We start from the raw sequence: 20651 nt of genomic DNA on the forward strand, positions 1-20651 counted from the left end.
GTATGACACTGTAACGGTGGCTGTATGTCATTACATATTTGTCTAAACCCACGGAATGTACACCAAGAGTGAACACTCATGTAAACTATGGACTTTGGGTGATTATGATGTCAGTGCAGGTTCACTGATTATATCAAATTTACCTCTCTGGTCAGGGATGCTGATAGTGGAGGAGGCTGTGCATGTGTGGGGCAGGGAATATATGGGAAATTTCAGTACCTTCCTCTCAATTTTGCTGTAAACCTAAAAAAAATTTTTCACAACACTGTAAAGCAAAAAATAAAATAAAATAAACACTTATTTGTTAAATTATAACAGACTCAAAAAAAATTAAAATTAAAAAAAGGTAATTCCTAGAATGGCACAAAGAGGGAGTGAAAAGAAAGGAGACTGAAAAAATAGGTGGGAGTCAGATTATGAGAACTATTAAATGCTATGTTGTGTAATACAGACTTTGGCAGGCAATAAAGAAACCAAAGATTTTAAGCCACAAAGACCATAATCAAATCTCTGCATTAAAAAGAAGACAACACTAAACGCAGCATGAATGATCGACTAGAGCAGCAGGGAAGGACAACGGGTTAATTATGGCAGATGAGAGACGAGGAGGACAAACGTTAAAGCAGCAGTACGGGGCTTCCCTGGTGGCGCAGTGGTTGAGAGTCCGCCTGCCGATGCAGGGGACGAGGGTTCATGCCCCGGTCCAGGAAGATTCCACATGCTGCGGAGCAGCTAGGCCCGTGAGCCATGGCCGCTGAGCCTGCGCTTCCGGAGCCTGTGCTCCGCAACGGGAGAGGCCACAACAGTGAGAGGCCCACATACCGCAAAAAAAAAAAAAAACAAAAAAAAAGCAGCAGTACGGCCACCGAACTGACAGGGGTTTGCAACTGAATGGAGATGAGAAAAAAGCTTAAGGACAAAAGAATACCCTAAGGTTTCTGGTTTAGATCATAAAATTAAAGAAGGAGATATATGTTTGGGGGCTAAGGCATTGAATTCAAATACTAAACCTGTTGAAATTAGGTGTCTGTGGAACACCCAGGTGAAGCTGCCCAGAGGCAATTTGAAAAGACACTTTTTCCAATTTCTGGAGCTCCAGAGAAAGGCCTGGGTCAGAGAAATTGGGACAGATATGCACAGACAAAAAGAGGTGTGTATGGGGTGGGGAGTGGAAGACTAGGAAAGATTACATAGTAATTGCTCCCTATGTTTCTGAGAGGGTCATTGGATGGTCAAATGGAAACAGTGGCTCTGAATGTACTGGGTAAGCCGGGAAGGGTCACACAGACCTGAAAACACAGAATTGGCAAAATCATCCTGGGGCTGAAAGAGTAAAAAGTAGTTCAGGCTGAGAAAGAAAAATAGCCCTTCTGTTAACAGGGCTGATAGGACGATGCACATAAAGCCAGCTTCCAAGTTAACAGGAAACAGCATTTCCCTCAAGGTCTTACAGCATCTGTAAAACCCTGAACGACCCCCTGGTTTGAGAAACAACTGCTCTCCCACCAGTGTTGCCCTCTGACCTGCTCTGCTATGTCTTAGCCCCGAAATAAAGATTGCCAGGGACACTCAATAGCTAAACTGCCCCTTGGCTCCTGACAGCACCCAATCCCAAATTAATCCCCTTCTTCTTCTTTTTTTTTTTTTTTTTTTTTTGCGGTACGCAGGCCTCTCACTGTTGTGGCCTCTCCCGTTGCGGAGCACAGGCTCCAGACGCGCAGGCCCAGCGGCCATGGCGCACGGCCCCAGCCGCTCTGCAGCATGTGGGATCTTCCCGGACCGGAGCACGAACCCGCGTCCCCTGCATCAGCAGGCGGACTCTCAACCACTGCGCCACCAGAGAAGCCCCCACTGCTTCTTCTAACCCGGCCTCAGACACGGCAACCAAACAAGAACTGATCCCTGCTTTCCTGGCCCCTCGGAACCGGTCAGCACCAGCCCAGGCCTCAGAAAGGAGGGTCCCCTCCCTGTTATGAGCATGCCCCCTGCCCCCTCCCCCAGCCCCATGCGTGGAGTCAGTAAACCTACAGCTTGTCTCTGGCTGTCTTTGGCTAACTGGACTTTCACAGAACCATTACTCAAGAAAAAGTACGATGGTTCGCCAAAATCTCTCACATACTACAACTAAGAGATGTAAACCAGTATGGAGATGTCAGATGAGTTAGACTGTCCAAGTGTGCGCACTTGAAAACGCTGAAGTGGGAAGACCATATATTACTAAGCACTGTTCAATTTCACAAAAGACACACTAAAATGACTAAAACAAATTCTGAATGTCAGCCGTCCCATTGGTAAGATGATGTTCAGACTCTGCTTTTTCATTTAGTCATTTATCCATTTCATTCCTTTAACAAATATTTATTAAACTCTGCACATGCCAGCATTGTACTTGGTACTGGAAATAAAAGATAAGCCTGCTAAGTAGACAAGTGGGAGAGAAGCAGTTTAAAGAGAGAAAAGAATCTAAACAAAACTGATGCAATTAAGACTACCAGGTATAAAGCTGCATATAATTCAGGAAAACGGGAACACAGAGTGGATGGGGGATGCAGGTAAGATGGGAGGACAGGGGCAGGAGTAGGTGGAGGATAGGTTCAAGGGGTGAGGGGGCACACAGAGGCAAGGCTGGAGGAGCAAACAAAGTAAAGAGGTTGCTGAAACTGCCAACAAAAGATAAAGGCCAGAACAAAGTTATTTTAAGTTTTGAGAAAGAGACTTAAAATACATCTGCTACAGATACAAATCGAGATGCACACTTGTTTATAGGTTGTAGGACAAAATGGGGGACATGGAACACCTGTAGATAATGCTCCCACCGGGAGGAAATTCACACGTATAAAATCACCACCTATCTCTATAAAAACAGGTAAAAGAAGATCAAATCCTCAGATATGAGCATCATCCAGGCCCCATTTTTCAAAACTATTGATTCTTTTTTTTTTTTAACTATCCTAAGGAATACAGTAATAACATCTGACAGCCACTTACATTGAAGGTTTCACAAAGGCTTAAAACCCTGGCTTCCTATGTTCTTTACTGCTCCATGAGGGCTATTTCATTCAATTATAATGACATTTCAATAGGGAATACAGAGTTGCCTCTCCCTTTAAATGTTAAATTGACTTGTTTGGGTACAAAAAGCAGCCAGTATGCTCTATTACATGCAGGATTAAAAAGGTAGCCCTGGCAATATTAATGGCTTAATACTTTAGTAAAAACAGGAATTATTTTAGAATCTATCATTTCTTCTTGAGCTATAATTTGCTTTAAAAAAAAAAAAGTACTTCCATATTCTTTATTCATAGCCCTATCAGAAACTCCCTATGAACTGACTTTCTAAAATAAATATACATTTATCTAGTCTACATAACTTACATAAAAACAAATCATAAACAGAAAAGCCAAAAGGCTATAGCTTCAACTAAGCCTGCATGGGGTAGGTACCCAATGATTATAAAATATAAAATCATAATTAATTTCAAGATACTTCAAAATAAAGCAAAGTCCTACCTTATTTGTATTCATATTTAACTTAAAAGTGACCTGAGGAAAGATGGGGTTTCGGGTAGAAGCCAAACTAGTGTAAATGTCCACAGAACTTTCCCATCTGTGACAGAGTTGAATAAGCTTTTTTTTTTTTTTGCGGTACGCGGGCCTCTTACCGTTGTGGCCTCTCCCATTGCGGAACACAGGCTCCGGACGCGCAGGCCCAGCGGCCATGGCTCACAGGCCCAGCCGCTCTGCGGCATGTGGGATCTTCCCGGACCGGGGCACGAACCTGTGTCCCCTGCATCAGCAGGCGGACTCTCAACCACTGCACCACCAGGGAAGCCCTAAGCTATTTTTGAAGTGCTTGAAATCTACCATCTATGGTAGATTTGGGGTTTTTGTTTCTCTTACACGCTCTTTAAAATACAAAGACTAATTGATATAAAATCTTCTGTAATGATATATAACTGAGAAAAATCAAATGAATTGAGATAAATACCGGATCATTAAAGAGTAAGCGTCCAAATAACTGTTTGGCTTCCTCCAGGCTTCCCTCCAAGTAAACAGCTCCTAGATAAAAGGAAGAGAATGCCAAAAGGAAGGCTGCATTAATATTCAGAGAAAATTACATATCTCCATAAAAAAGCAAAAAGGCAAGCCAAAACCCACTCACAGAAAAATTTGACAAGATCAGAAGCAATTGTTTTCTTTGTTTTGTTTTGTTTTTGCGGTACGCGGGCCTCTCACTGTTGCGGCCTCTCCCATTGCGGAGCACAGGCTCCGGACGCGCAGGCTCAGCGGCCATGGCTCTCAGGCCCAGCCACTCCGCAGCATGTGGGATCTTCCCGGAACGGGGCATGAACCTGTGTCCCTTGCATCGGCAGGCAAACTCCAAACCACTGCGCCACCAGGGAAGCCCAGAAGCAATTGTTTTAAAGGTAGCATTTTCCCTCTTTTAGCTATGCTTTGTGTTATAAGTTAGACTGAAATACGAAATTCAATTTACTAAAACATAAACCTTATTTTGTAAGAAAAAGAGGCCAACTATGAACTATCGTGAAGGATATGGGTATGAAACATTAGTGACTAAGGGAACTATGCACAAATACTTAACTTTATGAAAATGTTATGTTTTATTTTCTATATTTATAGTTTATATTTCAAACCATAGATAAAATTTGAGCTCAGATCAATTAAGGCTTCTGCAAATAAAAATCAGGATAACCTTTACCTTTAATTAGAAATAATTATTAAAAATTTTTTGAAATAACTAAGCACTGTACACATGTTTACCATTCATCATAACCAGTAAGTACTATAGTAACATCTTAACTGGGTATCAAATAACTGGAGTAGGCTAGTTCTTATAATCATATTTTTTACATCTGCCTTCAGAAAGGCTATTTTCCACATAAAATATTCAGATACTTAGTCACCAGGGCTTTTGATGACTAAATACACTTATTATTTATCAATAGTTGTAGTAATAATGATAATAATAACAATAATAATGATGATGATGATGACAGTAGTAGTAGTAGTAGGGGTTTGTGGGGGTCACTCATGCCCTAGGCCCTGTACAAAGCATTTTCACATTCTTATCTTCACCTTCAAGGGCACCTTAGTAAGAGGGTATTAGAAAAGATTTATAGGACTGGGGCCCATAGTAGGTGATTTTGGGGAGGGTTAAAGGAAATGGAACTTTGCTCTGGATTTGATGCAACCAGGATCAGATACTAAGATCGTTACAACTTTGTGAGGTAAGTGATACTATCTCCATGTCATAGATGGGGAAACTGAGCCTCAAAGAGATTCAATAACTTGGCAAAGATACAGAGCCAATAAATGATACAAAAGGGAACTGAATCATGTGTGCCAGGCTATGGGGTCAACTGTAACATTAACTGTCAAAAGTATTATGTCTACAGAGCACAGTCACTCCACGTGACAAACCCTCTGAAAACAGACATATTTGTGCAAAACAGACATACCTGTGAAAAGACTGTGGATAATTATTAAACATTCTCTTGCTACCATCATCAGCATGGAACTACAATGGGAAGCTTTTATATTCATTTTCAAAGAAAGAGGGCAAAATTGATAAGGAAGTACAAAGCCCTTTGAAAAATGCACTCAATCGTTTACCTTAAAAAATCAAGGAATTGTCAATCTACTGAAACGTTTCATTGTAAAGCATACTTGCAATCACCAGCTAATTAACTCTTCATAACTTTCCTGTACAAACAGCTAATTATATTCTAGTTACAGTAAAAAAGAAACTGAGGAAGTAAAGAGCCTGAGTGAGGAAGTAAAGTGTCTGCATCAGTCTTGCTTCAAGTGAATAAACAATAGTTATAGAGACTCAAGCCCTGGGATTTTAAATATGTGGTGTCTTCAAGATGTTTAAATCAGAAAATCCTGTGAATAGTTTAAAATGTGATCAAAAACAGTATTAGGGCCTCACCAGCAACTTATTTATGTATGTGATCCTGAATCAAATCTGGCAAGTAATCCATCCCCATATTAATTCACTGCACTTCAGTTCAGTATATACTAAGCATGTACATGACATGGTACAAGGATTTCAAGAAAAGAAAGCATGACTGCTGCTCTGGAGGAACTACAATAACTATAGTATAAGGAGGTGGGTATTATACTGGGGACCTCACATGCTTTGGGAACAAGTAATTTTGTCCCAAGTCTCCACACTGAATTTTATGTGCCCTCCAGACATTGTAGACATGCAGGAAATTAGACTATAAGTGAGAAATTACCTATTAATGCTTCAAAACAATTAGCCATGGCATGTCGAAGGTCTGATTCTCTACAAAGGTCAGGTCCATGAGCATAAAGCATAAATCGATCCAGTTCAAGTTTCTACAAAATTCAAAATGACAGAAAGTAAGAAAAAAATCGACAAAATCGTATTGTAACTGTAATAACTCAGCATCTCCTAGGGGTATGGTTACAAATTAATTGGCCTTATGTGAAAATTTAGTCACCATTCCCTACGAGTCCTTACATATGGCTTAGCACTGACAAACCTCGACTTTTCCCCAAACAAGCTTCTATGAACTCTGATGGTTCAATTTGGTTCAGAACTGATCAGATCTGAGCTGTCCAATTCCAGGTTCAGAAAAAGGACTAGCTTAAGCTGGAATAAGACTCTGTTACAAGACCATACCCTTGGGTTCACCCAATACATCTAGGGAGATACAAACCCAACCCAAAGTTAACCTCTAGGATTCCAGAGTTATGTGGTACTGATGGTGTTTGTACCATATGTAAGAGATTTTTATGTGGTAGAGTAAATGGGGACCCTCAGAAGACTTCAAAATGTCTTATATCTCTAAATCTTTTTATTTGACAAGGATTTGGGGAGCCATATAGCTTTGCACTTATGTCTGCTTTTTGAGGTTTCCACACTTATCCTTCTAAAGTCTCAGTGAGATCTAAGCAATGGGTTGGAACTATCTTAAGGGCTCTGGGAATACGGTTTATAATGAATTATATTTTCTTTTTTTATTTGGCCTCAGACAAGTTTAGAGACAAATTTACGGCCCAGTTCTAGAAATTGTTTAGGACTTAATGAATATATCTGTGCACACTAACTTTACTTCCGCCTTCATTTACTGTCTTACCCATATTTTCTCTTTATTTTGAGTTCAGTACCTACTTATTTCTTATCCTATTGTATTACAATGTACAAATCAAGTCCTTTTAGAACTAGACACAGTATGGTTTTTTATAAAACTCCTGAGATTGAATAAATGGAAATCATAATTCATGCCATAAAAGGAGAAAGATACAGACATTGCATAAGCATGCAATAGATCTGTTTCTATTACCATGTAATTCAGTTCAATAAATACTTACTAAGCAATAACGTGCCACGTAATATGGAACAAGTCGCAAGTCAATGAACAACATAGGACAATATGAATCTCATCAGCTCTCAGATAAAAGAGACTCAGATTTTGTATGTCTTGATATGTATGTTAAAAATACCCATATCTGTTTACATTGGAAAAAGGGACAATAAAAATGGGACATATATGCTATCAGTATTTTGTATTCCTAGGAATTCATGAGTGTATTATAAACTCAAATGAGAGTTTTGACTATCAGAAATGCAACAGCAGAAACCACCTCTTTTTAAAAAATTGATCCCCAAGTGCAAGAGTTTATAGTAGAATATGTAAATTTCACTTGTTTCACAACTTCACTGGGAAAATCCAATTGTTTGCTATCTCTGGAGCCGTGCTTGAGAGTAGAGTGCAAGCCATATTTTATATTATAAACAACTATTCTGGAATGCTATGAATTTTCCAACTTCTCATAATACCTCCTCTATATCCTTATTTTTTCATGAAGGCATTAGTGGAAATTTTAAAAAGGAGAGTGGTGCTCCACTGTGCATGTGTTAAAATGTTCCTGTCTGGAGTGCTGACCTAGAGCTTTTATTACCTTCTCAGAGTCAGCAATACTCCTCCACCAAGTCCCTCCTCCCAAATGGTTAAGAACCACTGGTCTAGACAGAAGAAGGGTAAGACCACCACTGCCTACTGCTGGAGGAGATGGGTGTTGAGTGCTATGGGAATGTCAGGGTTTGGGGTAGAGGAAGATCACACAGAAATCCCTGAAGGGAGAAACTGGCCACCCCCATCATAACTCATGGCTTTGTACAGCACCCACTGTGTTATGTAACAGCATCCATGTTCATACTATGGTAATTTCCCACACTTTGTAAATATCCTCCCTACAACTGTTTGAAAAACAATTATGCAATTCTATTATATCTGAAACTGAAAAGAAAACAATGGCGAGGTGGGGGGAGCGTGCTGACAATCTACTTATTAAAGGTATTTCCAATGGACACTTACGTGAACTATCAGGAAGCATCTTGACAATTAAATCAACTAAACATTGAAGCAGTTTTATATAGATTGTGGAATTTCATTCACTGTAAGGCTAAAACCAAGTTAGCATACCTGTTGCCTATAGTTTTTCCTGAAGGCATCACTGTCTATATTCTCAAATGCCACTGAAGCTACTAGGTCAAAGCCTACCAACATAGCTATGATGAGGATGTTATATATAATAAAGCAATGCACTCTTGCTAACATGAAAACTGTGGGATAAAAGTAACCACATTTTAGATGTAATTAATACCTTGGCAAGATCAAATTAAGAAGTCAGGGACTTCCCTGGTGGTCCAGTGGTAAAGAATCTGCCTTCCAATGCAGGGGACGCGGGTTCAATCCCTGGTCGGGGAACTAAGATCCCACGTGCCGCAGGGCAACTAAGCCTGTGCGCCATAACTACTGAGCTAGCACACCTCAACGAAAGAGCCTGCGTGCTGCAAACTACAGAGCCCAACGTGCCCTGGAGCCCACACGCCACAACTAGGGAGAGAAAATCCATGCACCACAACAAAGAGCTCGCACGCTGCAACGAAGACCCCGAGTGCCACAACTAAGACCTGATGCAGCCGGAATAAAATAAATAAATAAAATAAATAAATATGTTTTAAAAAAAATCAGTCATAAAACTAGAATGGGTTTTATCTAGTTTTTTTTTTTACCAGATTTCAACATTTATAACAAAATGAAGAAAAATAAAACTACTTAAGGCAAAAATCAAGGAAAACTCACAAAAGCTTTTCTAATGGATCACTACTGTTTGGGAATTTAACAGCCACCGTTCCCCTTACTACTGAATAAACCCACAGGCCTATAAAATATAATGATTTATAAATGTAATTTATAAGTGGCAGCAGCAATAAAAACAACTAACTCCTACTAGTTTATTCATATGTTTATGTGATTACTATGATCAGGCATTGCACCAAGCACTTTACAAGTGGAATCATTACAACTCAAATGATAATCTCATTTAATTCTCACAAGCACCCTGTGTAGTAGATGCTAATGCCATCTCCATTCTATAGATGAGAAAGCAGAGGCTTGGCATAGAGAATAACAATTTGTCCATGGTCCCCCTGTGGGTATTCTGACGGCCCAGGCAAGTGCCCATGTCCTATCCGTTATGATTTATGATAAGACAGTGCAAGAAACTAACACAACATTGTAAAGCAACTATACACCAATAAAAATTAATTTTAAAAAAAGACACTGCACAGAGACAGGAAGATCAAATGAGATAATGTAAGAAACATGCCTACCATGAATCTAAATCAAGAAAAGTTTCTGCTAGTCACTCAGCTAGTCAACGTGGCTAGCTGAACAGCCTAAAACCTAAATCTTCATTAATAGGATTTGTGATTTGGGGGGAATTCTCAAAGATCTGTAAAGCATCCCCTGTGGATACAAATGGCCTGGAGTATTTTTTTTTTTTTTTGGCCTGGAGTATTCTATTCAAAGCTATAATTCTGCTTGTTAAAGTAAATTAAAAACAATTATAATACAGAAATATTACACAAAGGGAAAATACGAAATGTTTCATTTCTTTTACTCTGTTCTCATGTTCCTTTCCCCAAATGTTTAACTCTGTACACGCACATCTGTCAAATTTTTCCTCTTCTCTTATCAAGTTACCTCACTGTGGAGTTCACTGGCTGCTGGTGAAACTCACTAAGGTAACAGAACTAATAAGGCTGAATCCTTAAAACCCAAACAAAAAAGTCCTTCCTCGTCTATAAAATATTAAACCCTTAATGCACCCTAAAGGGTTACTTATTCAAATGCAAAATTATGCATGGACTGCTTCAGATATCTGACGTACCTTTGCTAGCATGGCAAGGTGCTGGTTCTGAACGATGGCAGTCCGATAGGTTGCTAATCCTCCCTCTTCTAGACTAGGAAACAAATAGTACAAATGGACACTGCCAAAAAAAAAAAGCATATAAGTAAACATGTATCACAATATTCTGTCTGTGGTTCTGAGTCCAAAAAACAGGCCTGACACATAATATCTGGGCAATACATACCAGCTGAAGTGAACTAAACTGTAGGGTCTTTGAAAGTTAAACAGTATGCACGGTATATCTGAATGTGCTAAAACCCAAACACCACCATTCACTCATACGTTCACATTGACTTCTGTAAAAAGATTTCTCTGAAATATGATAACAACAAAGACCTGAACAAACATTCATACACTGCTGAGAGCAAACCTATCTAATACATGAAAATTGAGCCTGGAAACAGAGGGCTTTGCTTGGGTTGGGTTATGAGGGCCCCTGAAGAGGAGCCTGGGAGCTCTGAGCAGGGCAGCTGTGCGGCACGTTCTTCACAAGTACAGACAGGGACAGGAACAGGAACATGAGTGGCACACAGAACCGGTGCTGTTGATCAGGAAAGTAAGGGAATTAGGAAGAAGGCTGATGGAAGACCCGTTCAGACCATGACACTAACTGCGCTCCCCTAACTCTCACACTGGTGTCTCAGACCCACTGTTGATCGGGGCAACTGAGCTTGTCTAGTCCTACTGTGTCCAGTGAGAACAAGCTTAGAAAACAGCCCCTTTGCCTCATTATGTCCTGCCGGGAAAAGAAATGACCTAAAGAGAATAAAAATAGCTCAAGACAGTTCCAAGAGAAACATGTGTTATCTCCCTTTAAAAGGGAAATTTTATGAGTAATGAAAAAACAAAATGTACTTTCCTACCCCTACCTCCAAATTAAGGACCCTAAAATATTTCTGCGGAGAAAACATACAGAAACATGTACACGTACACACACACACACACACACACACACACACACACACACACACACACACACACACACACACACACACACACACACACACACACACACACACACACACACACACACACACACACACCAATCTAGTTATTAAAATTCTTGTAAACTTTACTTCCCTTGAGTTCAGGAAGAGTGAGAAAGGGATCAAAGACAAATCCTAGAAAATGAAATGACATTTTAAAATATCATCCCTTTCGCTACAAATTGAATAGAAGCTCTGAAGCATCTAGACCAAGACAAGCTGATCTCTTCTGGCTGTAGCAACTTGAACATAAACTTGACAGGACAGAGACAGTAGCCTTTCATCCTGTAATCTTGCTCATTAGAGCATCAGTGAGTGCAAGTTATCAGTGAGGGCAAGAGCCACAGACATGTAGCTTTTAAGCTCTACAGAGGAGACCAAAAACATGGTGTTTCAAGGCCTTATTTGGCTAATTACAAAGAAGGTATGTATTAAGTATGTTACCTATAAAATGCAATTGTTGGGGAATGGCAGAAAAGCCTACTTACCTGGTCAGAAATTCAACAACAGCATCACCCAGGAACTCCAACCGTTCGTTGTGATTAATCCTACAGAATTAAAAAGATCACTTAAAATAGCACACATTTATATTTCCTCCCTCTCTTCTCAAAGAAAAGGATACGGAGGGTTAGCTCCTTTAGTAATCAAAGCACCCTACCTTATTCCTCATAATCAAGAACACTGATGGCCATCTTAGCTGGAGGTACAGGGGCTGCCTGGTGGGAAAGGGAGGGAGTGTCCCCTCATACTACGTGTCTCAGGCTTCCCACCCGGGTGCTTCCTTCCCCCTGGGAGTCAGATTTAAAGCTAGGAGACATCACCCTAACAATTGGGACTCTTTCCACACCACTATCAGGTGGACGAGAGAAAGGAGAATGCATTCTTAGAGAGAGTTAGGACACTGAAAAATCAGCTTTGGTACAATGTTCTAGCTTCCCATGGTCCAAACTCCGAATTCTAAATTTAACCTTGCATCTAAAGTCCTTCAAAATAGGCCTAACCTACCTTTTCAGTCTCACTGTCCACTGCTATCCTCTCCCACCTATGCACAGGGTCCTGTTCCAAAACTGCCTGGTCCTCTCTGAAAAGGGCATCCCCTAAAATACTCAGTGCCTCTGTTCAGGCCAAGCTCCTTGCCGCCCTGGAGGCTTCTGCTCTCCCCTGTGCACTGAGACACATTGAAAACCTACCCATCTCTCAAGGTCTAGCAAAATGTGAGCTCCAGATGAATCCCTGCCTGAGTCCCTCATCAAAATTAATAGTCTCCCCCTCAGTGCAGAGATTGCATTTTATTTATATCTTAATTACATGATGAATGTGCTTCTCACAGGCTGTTTCTCATGTTGGAGTACAAGGCTGAACCGAATGCCTAATCCTTCAGAGACCTTCTCTGTGGTAACATTTCATTGTAATGTGCATGAGTTAAATATAACTATACAACTGAGATTTACGTGGTTAAATAGTGACACTTTAAAAAATTATGGGCTGCATATTCACTTGAGATGATGCCATCCTAAAAGTTATTTTGTAGTTTTTGATAGGCAGACAGATTTTTATTTATTAATTTTAAGTCTTCATGTCTTTTTGTAAACGCTAGCTGATCCCAAATCAGATTAAGAGAGTAACCAGCCATTTAAACTTTTGATGGCTCTGACCGTGACCTTTCCTAATGCCCCCATTTCCCTATTTCTAGTCAATGAGTAAATAACCCAGAATAAAAGTAATGTCATGAATGGCATTCTTTCCTTTAAGACTTATTTACTGAGCCCCTGCTTTGTGAAAGGCATTAGTTGGAAAAGGAAAAGAATTTGGAAAAAGAAAAAAGAGAGTAGGACAAAAGACCTTCAAAATGCTCACAGTTAAAAAAAAAAAAATCAGACTATGACACATTTATAATACCTGGGAGAACCAGAACATGCACAATAAAACAAATGCCAGCAGGATCTGGGCAGGATGTCACAGGGTACACAGGGCATTCCACAGGCACAATTACTGCTGGCATTCAGGGAAGGGAGAGGGTACGTCTGGCAGCACATCAAGTCCCTCAGTCTTACTGGTGTGCAGACAGCCACAGGGAAGAGAGTGACGTGCCTGGATCACTGGGTGCTGAGACTGCCAGGTAAGGAAGTTCAGACTTATTCAGTAGGTGACGAGACGTCACAGAAAGCTTTCAAGCAGGTTACAGCTAAGATCTAGGGAGGAGGCTCCAGAAATAGCAAGATGAAGCCTGGAGAGGCAGCCTGAAGGGAGACCTGGCAGAAGGTGGCACTAATTGCACTGCAGGATGGGCAGGGGTGAGGAGTGGTACCCAGAGGGGCTGGGGGAAGAATTCCACCAAGCTCCCCTACCTGCCTTGTTCCTCCACCTTCAGTGCCAGACGCAGATTCCCCAAACAACCTACTAGCTCGTTGGCTCTCTCTTTCCTTTCTCTAGTCTGAAATTCTGAGCAAGCTTGCTTGGGAGGAGATATAACCACTGACATTTGAAATTGGATAGTGTTCATTTCAAAGATATACTTATACTTCCAAGGAGCAGAGACTACTGCATCCCACTTTGTAACAGCAAACTAAGAAACAAACAGGACCAAACGTAAGGTAGATAGCTAGTGGGAAGCAGCCGCATAGCACAGGGAGAGATCAGCTCGGTGCTTTGTGACCGCCTGGAGGGGTGGGATAGGGAGGGTGGGAGGGAGGGAGATGCAAGAGGGAAGAGATATGGGAACATATGTATATGTGTAACTGATTCGCTTTGTCATAAAGCAGAAACTAACACACCATTGTAAAGCAATTATACTCCAATAAAGATGTAAAAAAAAAAGAAACAAACAGGGAAGAGGGCAAGTCGTTTCAAGTGATTGCAATTATTCTGGTGCACAGTGCATAACTGACCTATAATCCGTGAACAACCACCAGAGCTCTCCTTAGCCCCCAGTCTGCTGTGTATGTGCTGTTTCTGACCTTCACTGAAGCACTTAGCAGGGTCTTCCTTATATGAAGTTACTTATGTTTACGGCACTTTTACCCCACCCCAGGCAGTCACACCTCCTGGCGAGTGGGGGCTTTGTCTTACTTGCCTCTGGATCCCTGTAAAATATCCACGAACTGCCTCAAGCTCAAAAGGCACTGGATAAATGTCTGTTGGACTACATTCGCCTGAGTTTCTTCAGTATGGCTCCCAGGGCTGTAGTGACACAGCTGGGGCTACTGGACAGCCGCAGCCAAGCAGCAGCCGGCCCGGCCACCGAGGCTGGGAGGATCTTTCTGAACAGAAACTTGGGGTCGACTCTGCATCAGCCGAAAGATCAGACCTACTGCAAGAGGCTCTCAGCACAAGCAGCAGAGGCCAGGGCAGAAGTCAAAGGACAAGAGAGAGCGTCTGCGTATTCTCTATCAATGGTATCATTTTCAAAATGGTAAATTCAGAAAGAACACAGTTTCTCAGCTATAGTTCCCTTGGCCACAGTAAGAAAACATAAACCATGAGGTTTAAACTATGCTACCAAAAGACATAATTTACATACCAATAACTGTGGTTGGGTAGATGAGACAAAGATCACTTAAATCTGTGCTTTCATCGTTGAAAAGGACGTGTCTATTGTGTGTGCGGCCTTGCTAAAGGGGCTGCTGGGGACCAAGGGTTTCACTTATTAAAATACAGAACCGGTCATCGGGAGAATCCACAGTATAGCAAGGTAAAATGAAACCATGGCCACGCTATCCCTCAGGCTCCCCTAATTAGACAGTCCTTTTCTGATCTTACACCCTCACAGAACACAGTAGTGAGGCATGTGATCATCTTCAAACTGGAATTTTAAAGTTCTGTCCTGCCTTTCTTTTTACCTCTTGATTGAAGAGGAAAGACAGTTTGGTTTATGATAACCTCAAAAGACAGCAACGTTAAGGCAAGTCTATTTGAAAAGAAAAGTGATATATGAAGAAAAAGGTAGAAAAGGAAGCTACACTAGCTCAGCTGGGCACCTACCTCACTGTGGAGGCCAGTTACCAGCTGCAGCAGTGTCTCAACTCTGTCACTTCCAACCCTGCTCTACCTACCTTTCATCCATCTAAGTCTGGATCCCAAGAGGGACAAACCTGGCTATTCAACTCTTCAATGCCCCGTTTTAAAAAGCAAGCCGCCCTCAAGCAACCTCCTCTACTGGCTTTCAAAATAGAACCTGCTGTGCTTCACACACAGAGATAAGCCTCCTGAGAGCAACATCAGAGCCCCATCGGCATTTGGCATTTACTTCCATTCAGTTTTCCAGGGTGTTAATGAGTTTATATAGACTCAGCCTACTTCCTTCCCAGGTTCCTCAGGGGTTCCAGGCCACAAAGTGAGAATATTCATATATTAAGGTATCACTTAAAATCAAGAAATAAAATACGGAAACCAGCATATAAAACTTTCCAACCCATTGCATGAGGCCAGTATTATCCTAATTGTGAAACCAGACTAAAACGTCACAGGAAAGGAAAACTACAGACCAAAAATCCTCAACAGCATACTAGCAAACTAAATTCTAACTAAACATAGCATATAAAAAGGATTATATACCATGATCAAGTGTGATGTATCCCAGGAAGGCAAGGTTGGTTTAACACCCCAAAATCAATTAATGTAATACACCATGTGGATAAAATAAATGAAAAAAACACATGATCATCTTAATAGATGCAGAGAAAGCATGTGACAAAGTCCAACACACTCTCATGACAAAAACATTCAGCAAATTAGGAATAAAAGGGAACTTCCTCAATCTGATAAAAGGCACCTATGAGATAACATCATACACAATGGTAAAAAAATGTTTTCCATTTAAGATTAGGAAGAAGGTAAGGATCCTCTCGCACCACTTCTATTTGATATTGTACTGGAGACTCCAGCTAGGGCAACTAGGTTAAGAAAATGAAATGAAAGGCATCCAGACTGGAAAGGAAATAGTAAAAATATCTCTATTTATAAGTGAAATGATCATCTATACAGAAAATCTTAAGGAATTCACTAAAAAACTACTGGAGCTAACAAATGAGCTCATCAAGGTTGCAAGATACAAGATCAATAATCAAAAATCAATTGTATTTCTATATGCTTGCAATGAACAATCCAAAAATAAAGATTAAGAAAATAATTTCATTTATAATAGCATCGAAAAGAATACTTATGAATAAATTTAACAAAAGATATACAAAATGTATACTCTGAAAACTAAAAAGCATTACTAAGAAATTAAAGACAACAAAGAAAAAATAAAGACATCTAATGTTCAGGGAACAGAAGACAATATTAAGCAGAAGACTTAATATTAAGATGGTAAGCATTCACAAATTGATCCACAGACTCAACACAATCCCTATCAAAACCCCAGCTGGCTTCTTTGCAAAAGTTCTTAAGGTAACTAAAACATTCATGTGAAAATGTAACAGGTCTAGAATAGCCGAAATAGTCTTGAAAAAAAGAAAGTTAGAGAAGAGATCTTGCATTTCTAGATTTCAAAACTTATTACAAAGCTACAGTAATCAAGACAGTGTGGTACTGGCTTAAGGACAGACATAAAAATCAATGGAATGAACTAAGAATCCAAAAATAAACCCTCAAATATACTGTCAAGGGTGATTTCAACCCATATGATTTAGTGGGGAAAGATCAGCCTTTTCAAGAAATGGTGCTGGGACAACTGCATATCCACAAGCAAAAGAATGCAGCTGGACCTCTATGTCATACCATATATAAGAATTAACTCAGAACAGAACAGATCTAAATGTCAGAGGAAAAAACCCATAAAGCTCTTAGAAGAAACAGATGTAAGTCTTCATGACTTTAGATTAGGCAATGGTTTCTTAGACATGACACCAAAAGCAGAAGCAACAAAAGCAACAAAATTTATCTATTATGTGGAATTCATCAAAACGTTTGTGCTTCACTAAGAGAGTGAAAAGATGATCCACAGAACGAGAAAAGATTTTTACAAATAACATACCTGATAAGGGACTTGTATCTAGAATACATTAAAAAATGATTGTAACTCAACAACAAAAAGTAACCTGATTAAAAATGGGAAAAGGATCTGGATATTTTTCCAGAGAAGATACACAAATGGCCCATAAGCACATGAAAAGATGCTCAACATCAGTAGCCATCAGGGAAATATGACAAAACCACAATGAGATACTATTTCATATCCACTAGGAAGCCCAGGTTCAAAAAGACAGATAATAACAAGTGTTGGGAAAGATGTGAAGAAATCAGAACCTTCATATACATTGCTGCTGGGAAAATAAAATGGTGCAGCCACTTTGGAAACAGTCTGGCAGTTCCTTAAAGGAAAGGTGAAACAGAGTTACCATATCATCCAGAAATTCCACTCCTAGGTATATACCCAAGAAAAATCAAAACATATGTCCATACAAAAACCTGTATACAAATATTCATAGCAACAGCATTCATAATAACCAAAAAGTAAAAACAACAAATGACCATCAGTTGGTGACTAGATAAATAAAACATGGTATACCTATACCATGGAATATTATTTGGCAATAAAAAGAAACACTGACATATACTGTAACATGGATAAATCTTTTAAACATAATGTAAAGTAAAATAAACCAGTCACAAAGGACCACATACTGTATGACACCATTTATACAAAATGTTCAGAATAGGTAAATCCATAAATATTGAACATGGATTAAAAGAAGACTGGTGGATGTCCAGGGCTGGGCAGGCTGAGGGAAATGGGGAGTATGGGGTTTCTTTTGGGGATGATGAAAATGCTCTAAAATTAGACAGTGATCATGGTTGCACCATTTTGTGAATAAACCAAAAACCACTGAATTGTACACTTTAAATGGGGGAATTGTATGGTATGTGAATTATATCTCAACAAAGTTTATTATTAAAAAATCTACTTTACCTTGAGGGAGTTGGGTCATCTTGGCCAAGGCGTGACATAATATTTATTAAGGTGTTAATTCCTATTAAAAAAAAAATCACAACTAAATACTGTTAGAAGAATTCTGGGACCATCATCATATGACATGTAGAAAGAAAATTATCTATCTCACCCCAATTTGACTAGCAAGTCTGATCAACTTAGTTACTTAAAACACTTGATAGGAGAAAGGAAATTCTCTCACAAATTCATTTACTCTTATCATAATGCTCTGCTCAAAGTGAATGTTATTACATATGGGTCAGGAAACACTAAAGAAAGAGAGAATGAATCAGTCACCAGGGAACCATTCCTGGTGGGGATTTAATTTACAACAGGAGACACAGAACAAAACAGGGGAGTGGAATCCAAACATACCTTTTTTCCGCATGTGCATGTGATGAACTTTTCTATCTCCATATTTGGGTTGCCGAATTCCACAGTTAGACAAAGAGTTCCTGGCATGATCAGGATTCATTCCAAAATTTAAGTGATGACTTGGGTGGGTCATTGCCAGCTAAAATTTCGGTGAAATAAGTTCAGTCTTAAAAACTCAGCATAAAAACAAAAACAAATTCAGCATAGAAGCACCATCTTTATATCACCTCAAATGAAACAGGAAAGAGATCTGTTTATCTAGTCAAATTTTAATCCCCGATCTTTCCATCCTATTTCCTCCAATGTCACATTTCCAAAGCTTTGGTGCAAGCTCTTCTAAACAAACCTAAAAAACCACATCTTTCAGAGACGAATTAGAATATACAGCACCTGGAAAGAAGAGCCATAAAGGAGGAAAAGCTGAAAGAAGTGGTCAGGTTTGACGGGCAAATTTTAGCTTTAGTCTCTCTTTTTTTTTTTTTTTTTTTTGCGGTACGCGGGCCTCTCACTGTTGTGGCCTCTCCCATTGCGGAGCACGGGCTCCGGACGCGCAGGCTCAGCGGCCATGGCTCACGGGCCCAGCCGCTCCGCGGCATGTGGGATCCTCCCAGACCGGGGCACGAACCCGTGTCCCCTGCATTGGCAGGCGGACTCTCAACCACTGTGCTACCAGGGAAGCCCTAATCTATTTCTTTAGGGACAGCATCAAAAAGAAAAAAAAAAAAAGTGAGAAAAAGGGTTTGAAAGTGGCAATAAGAGTAGAGTAATGGAGAGAGCTTTGTTTCTAAACATCCTCATCATCTCCCAGAAGAGACTCTCAGTGCTCCATTTGTAACCTGCAAGATGAATTACTCCTATCTTGTTATTATATAAATGTACAGGAGAGTAATTCTTACCTGTAACAGACAACGATCTTGGAAAGTATACCCTATCAACTTGTCCAGATGCATTAGGCACTGGTGGTATCGAATATGATGGGTCAAAACAGGCAGCATCATTGCATGCTAGGAAAAAGCATATTTCAATATGTTTAACTCTATAAAAACTTATTAAAAACATTCATTTATTTTACAACAAACAAGAACCATTTTTACATTCTAAATTCCATCTCACAAAGTCTTGAAACAGTTTACTGGCTACATGGCATCCTGGCATATCCTCTGTGAGGGGTGGTGGACTACAGCTGTTAAAGATACGGTCTCTAGAACCAGAATGCCTGGGTCCAAATCCTGCTCTGTCACTCATTCATCATGGGACTCAGGGCAAATTATCTAACCTCTCTGTTTCTGTTTCCTCACCTGTAAAATGAAGACAATCAGTGTAGCTACTTTCAAGTACAGTTAAAAGGATTAAATGAGCAAATACAAAAAATTGCTTAGAACAAGGCCTATTGGCCCTCACTGAAGTAGGAATAGCCATGGTTCATCAGTACCCAGCAGGGTAACCTTAAGGAAGTCATAAGAATTTCTGTGCCTCCTTGTCTATCTTTAATTCTAAGGGAATGGATTAGGACTCACAAATTCTGAAACTTTGTCAGTGTCCAGACACTTCTGAGAATCTAAGGAAAATGAATCTTTCCCCAGAAAAGTGCCTATGTGCACAAACATGCAAAAATTGTATGGAATTTTAATGAGTTCACAGATCTCTAAAGCCCATCACTATCCTCTGGGTAAGAATTTCTCAGGCAGATGATCTCGAAAGGCCATTCTAGGTTTAACACTCAATCTAACACTATAAGGACAACTTTTATAAAACCACCGATACAGTTAAATCACCTGAGGATATAGAACTTTTATTTTTATTTCACTTTTCATTTGGCTATAGATTCCTTATTGGGAGATTTCATGGAAAGCATATCTTTTTCTTTCTTTCTTTCTTTTTTTTTTTTAATAATGTTTCCCTAGAACTCAAGAGAATGAAGGAGTCATTCTTATTCATCAGAACCTGGAGGATGGGCACAGCCCATCACAGAATGACTGACATGTGCTTTATATCATTTTAGTCTTTGAAGTATTTTAAGCTGGCATTATTTAAAAATACATGATAATGGATTTGCTTGAAACTACAGAAATCAGTTTCCTGTATTAACTTATAAAGAAAGA

General features: G+C 39.9%; 1 protein-coding gene across 9 annotated transcripts in view; it reads right to left on the bottom strand.

Moving 5' to 3' along the window:
• DROSHA (drosha ribonuclease III) overlaps nt 1-20651 on the bottom strand; it is a 127025-nt gene that overhangs the window by 33856 nt on the left and 72518 nt on the right. For all 9 annotated transcript variants that reach the window (XM_060146909.1, XM_060146908.1, XM_060146906.1 and 6 more), the window contains 7 exons: nt 19446-19553; nt 18550-18688; nt 18154-18214; nt 11729-11788; nt 10234-10333; nt 6264-6366; nt 3989-4059 (listed from right to left, as the gene is read on the bottom strand). In XM_060146909.1, the coding sequence (XP_060002892.1) occupies nt 3989-4059; nt 6264-6366; nt 10234-10333; nt 11729-11788; nt 18154-18214; nt 18550-18688; nt 19446-19553 (642 nt within the window). The remainder of the gene's footprint in view (nt 1-3988; nt 4060-6263; nt 6367-10233; nt 10334-11728; nt 11789-18153; nt 18215-18549; nt 18689-19445; nt 19554-20651) is intronic.

This window comes from Lagenorhynchus albirostris, chromosome 3, assembly GCF_949774975.1.
Source record: "Lagenorhynchus albirostris chromosome 3, mLagAlb1.1, whole genome shotgun sequence".
NCBI lineage: Eukaryota > Metazoa > Chordata > Mammalia > Artiodactyla > Delphinidae > Lagenorhynchus > Lagenorhynchus albirostris.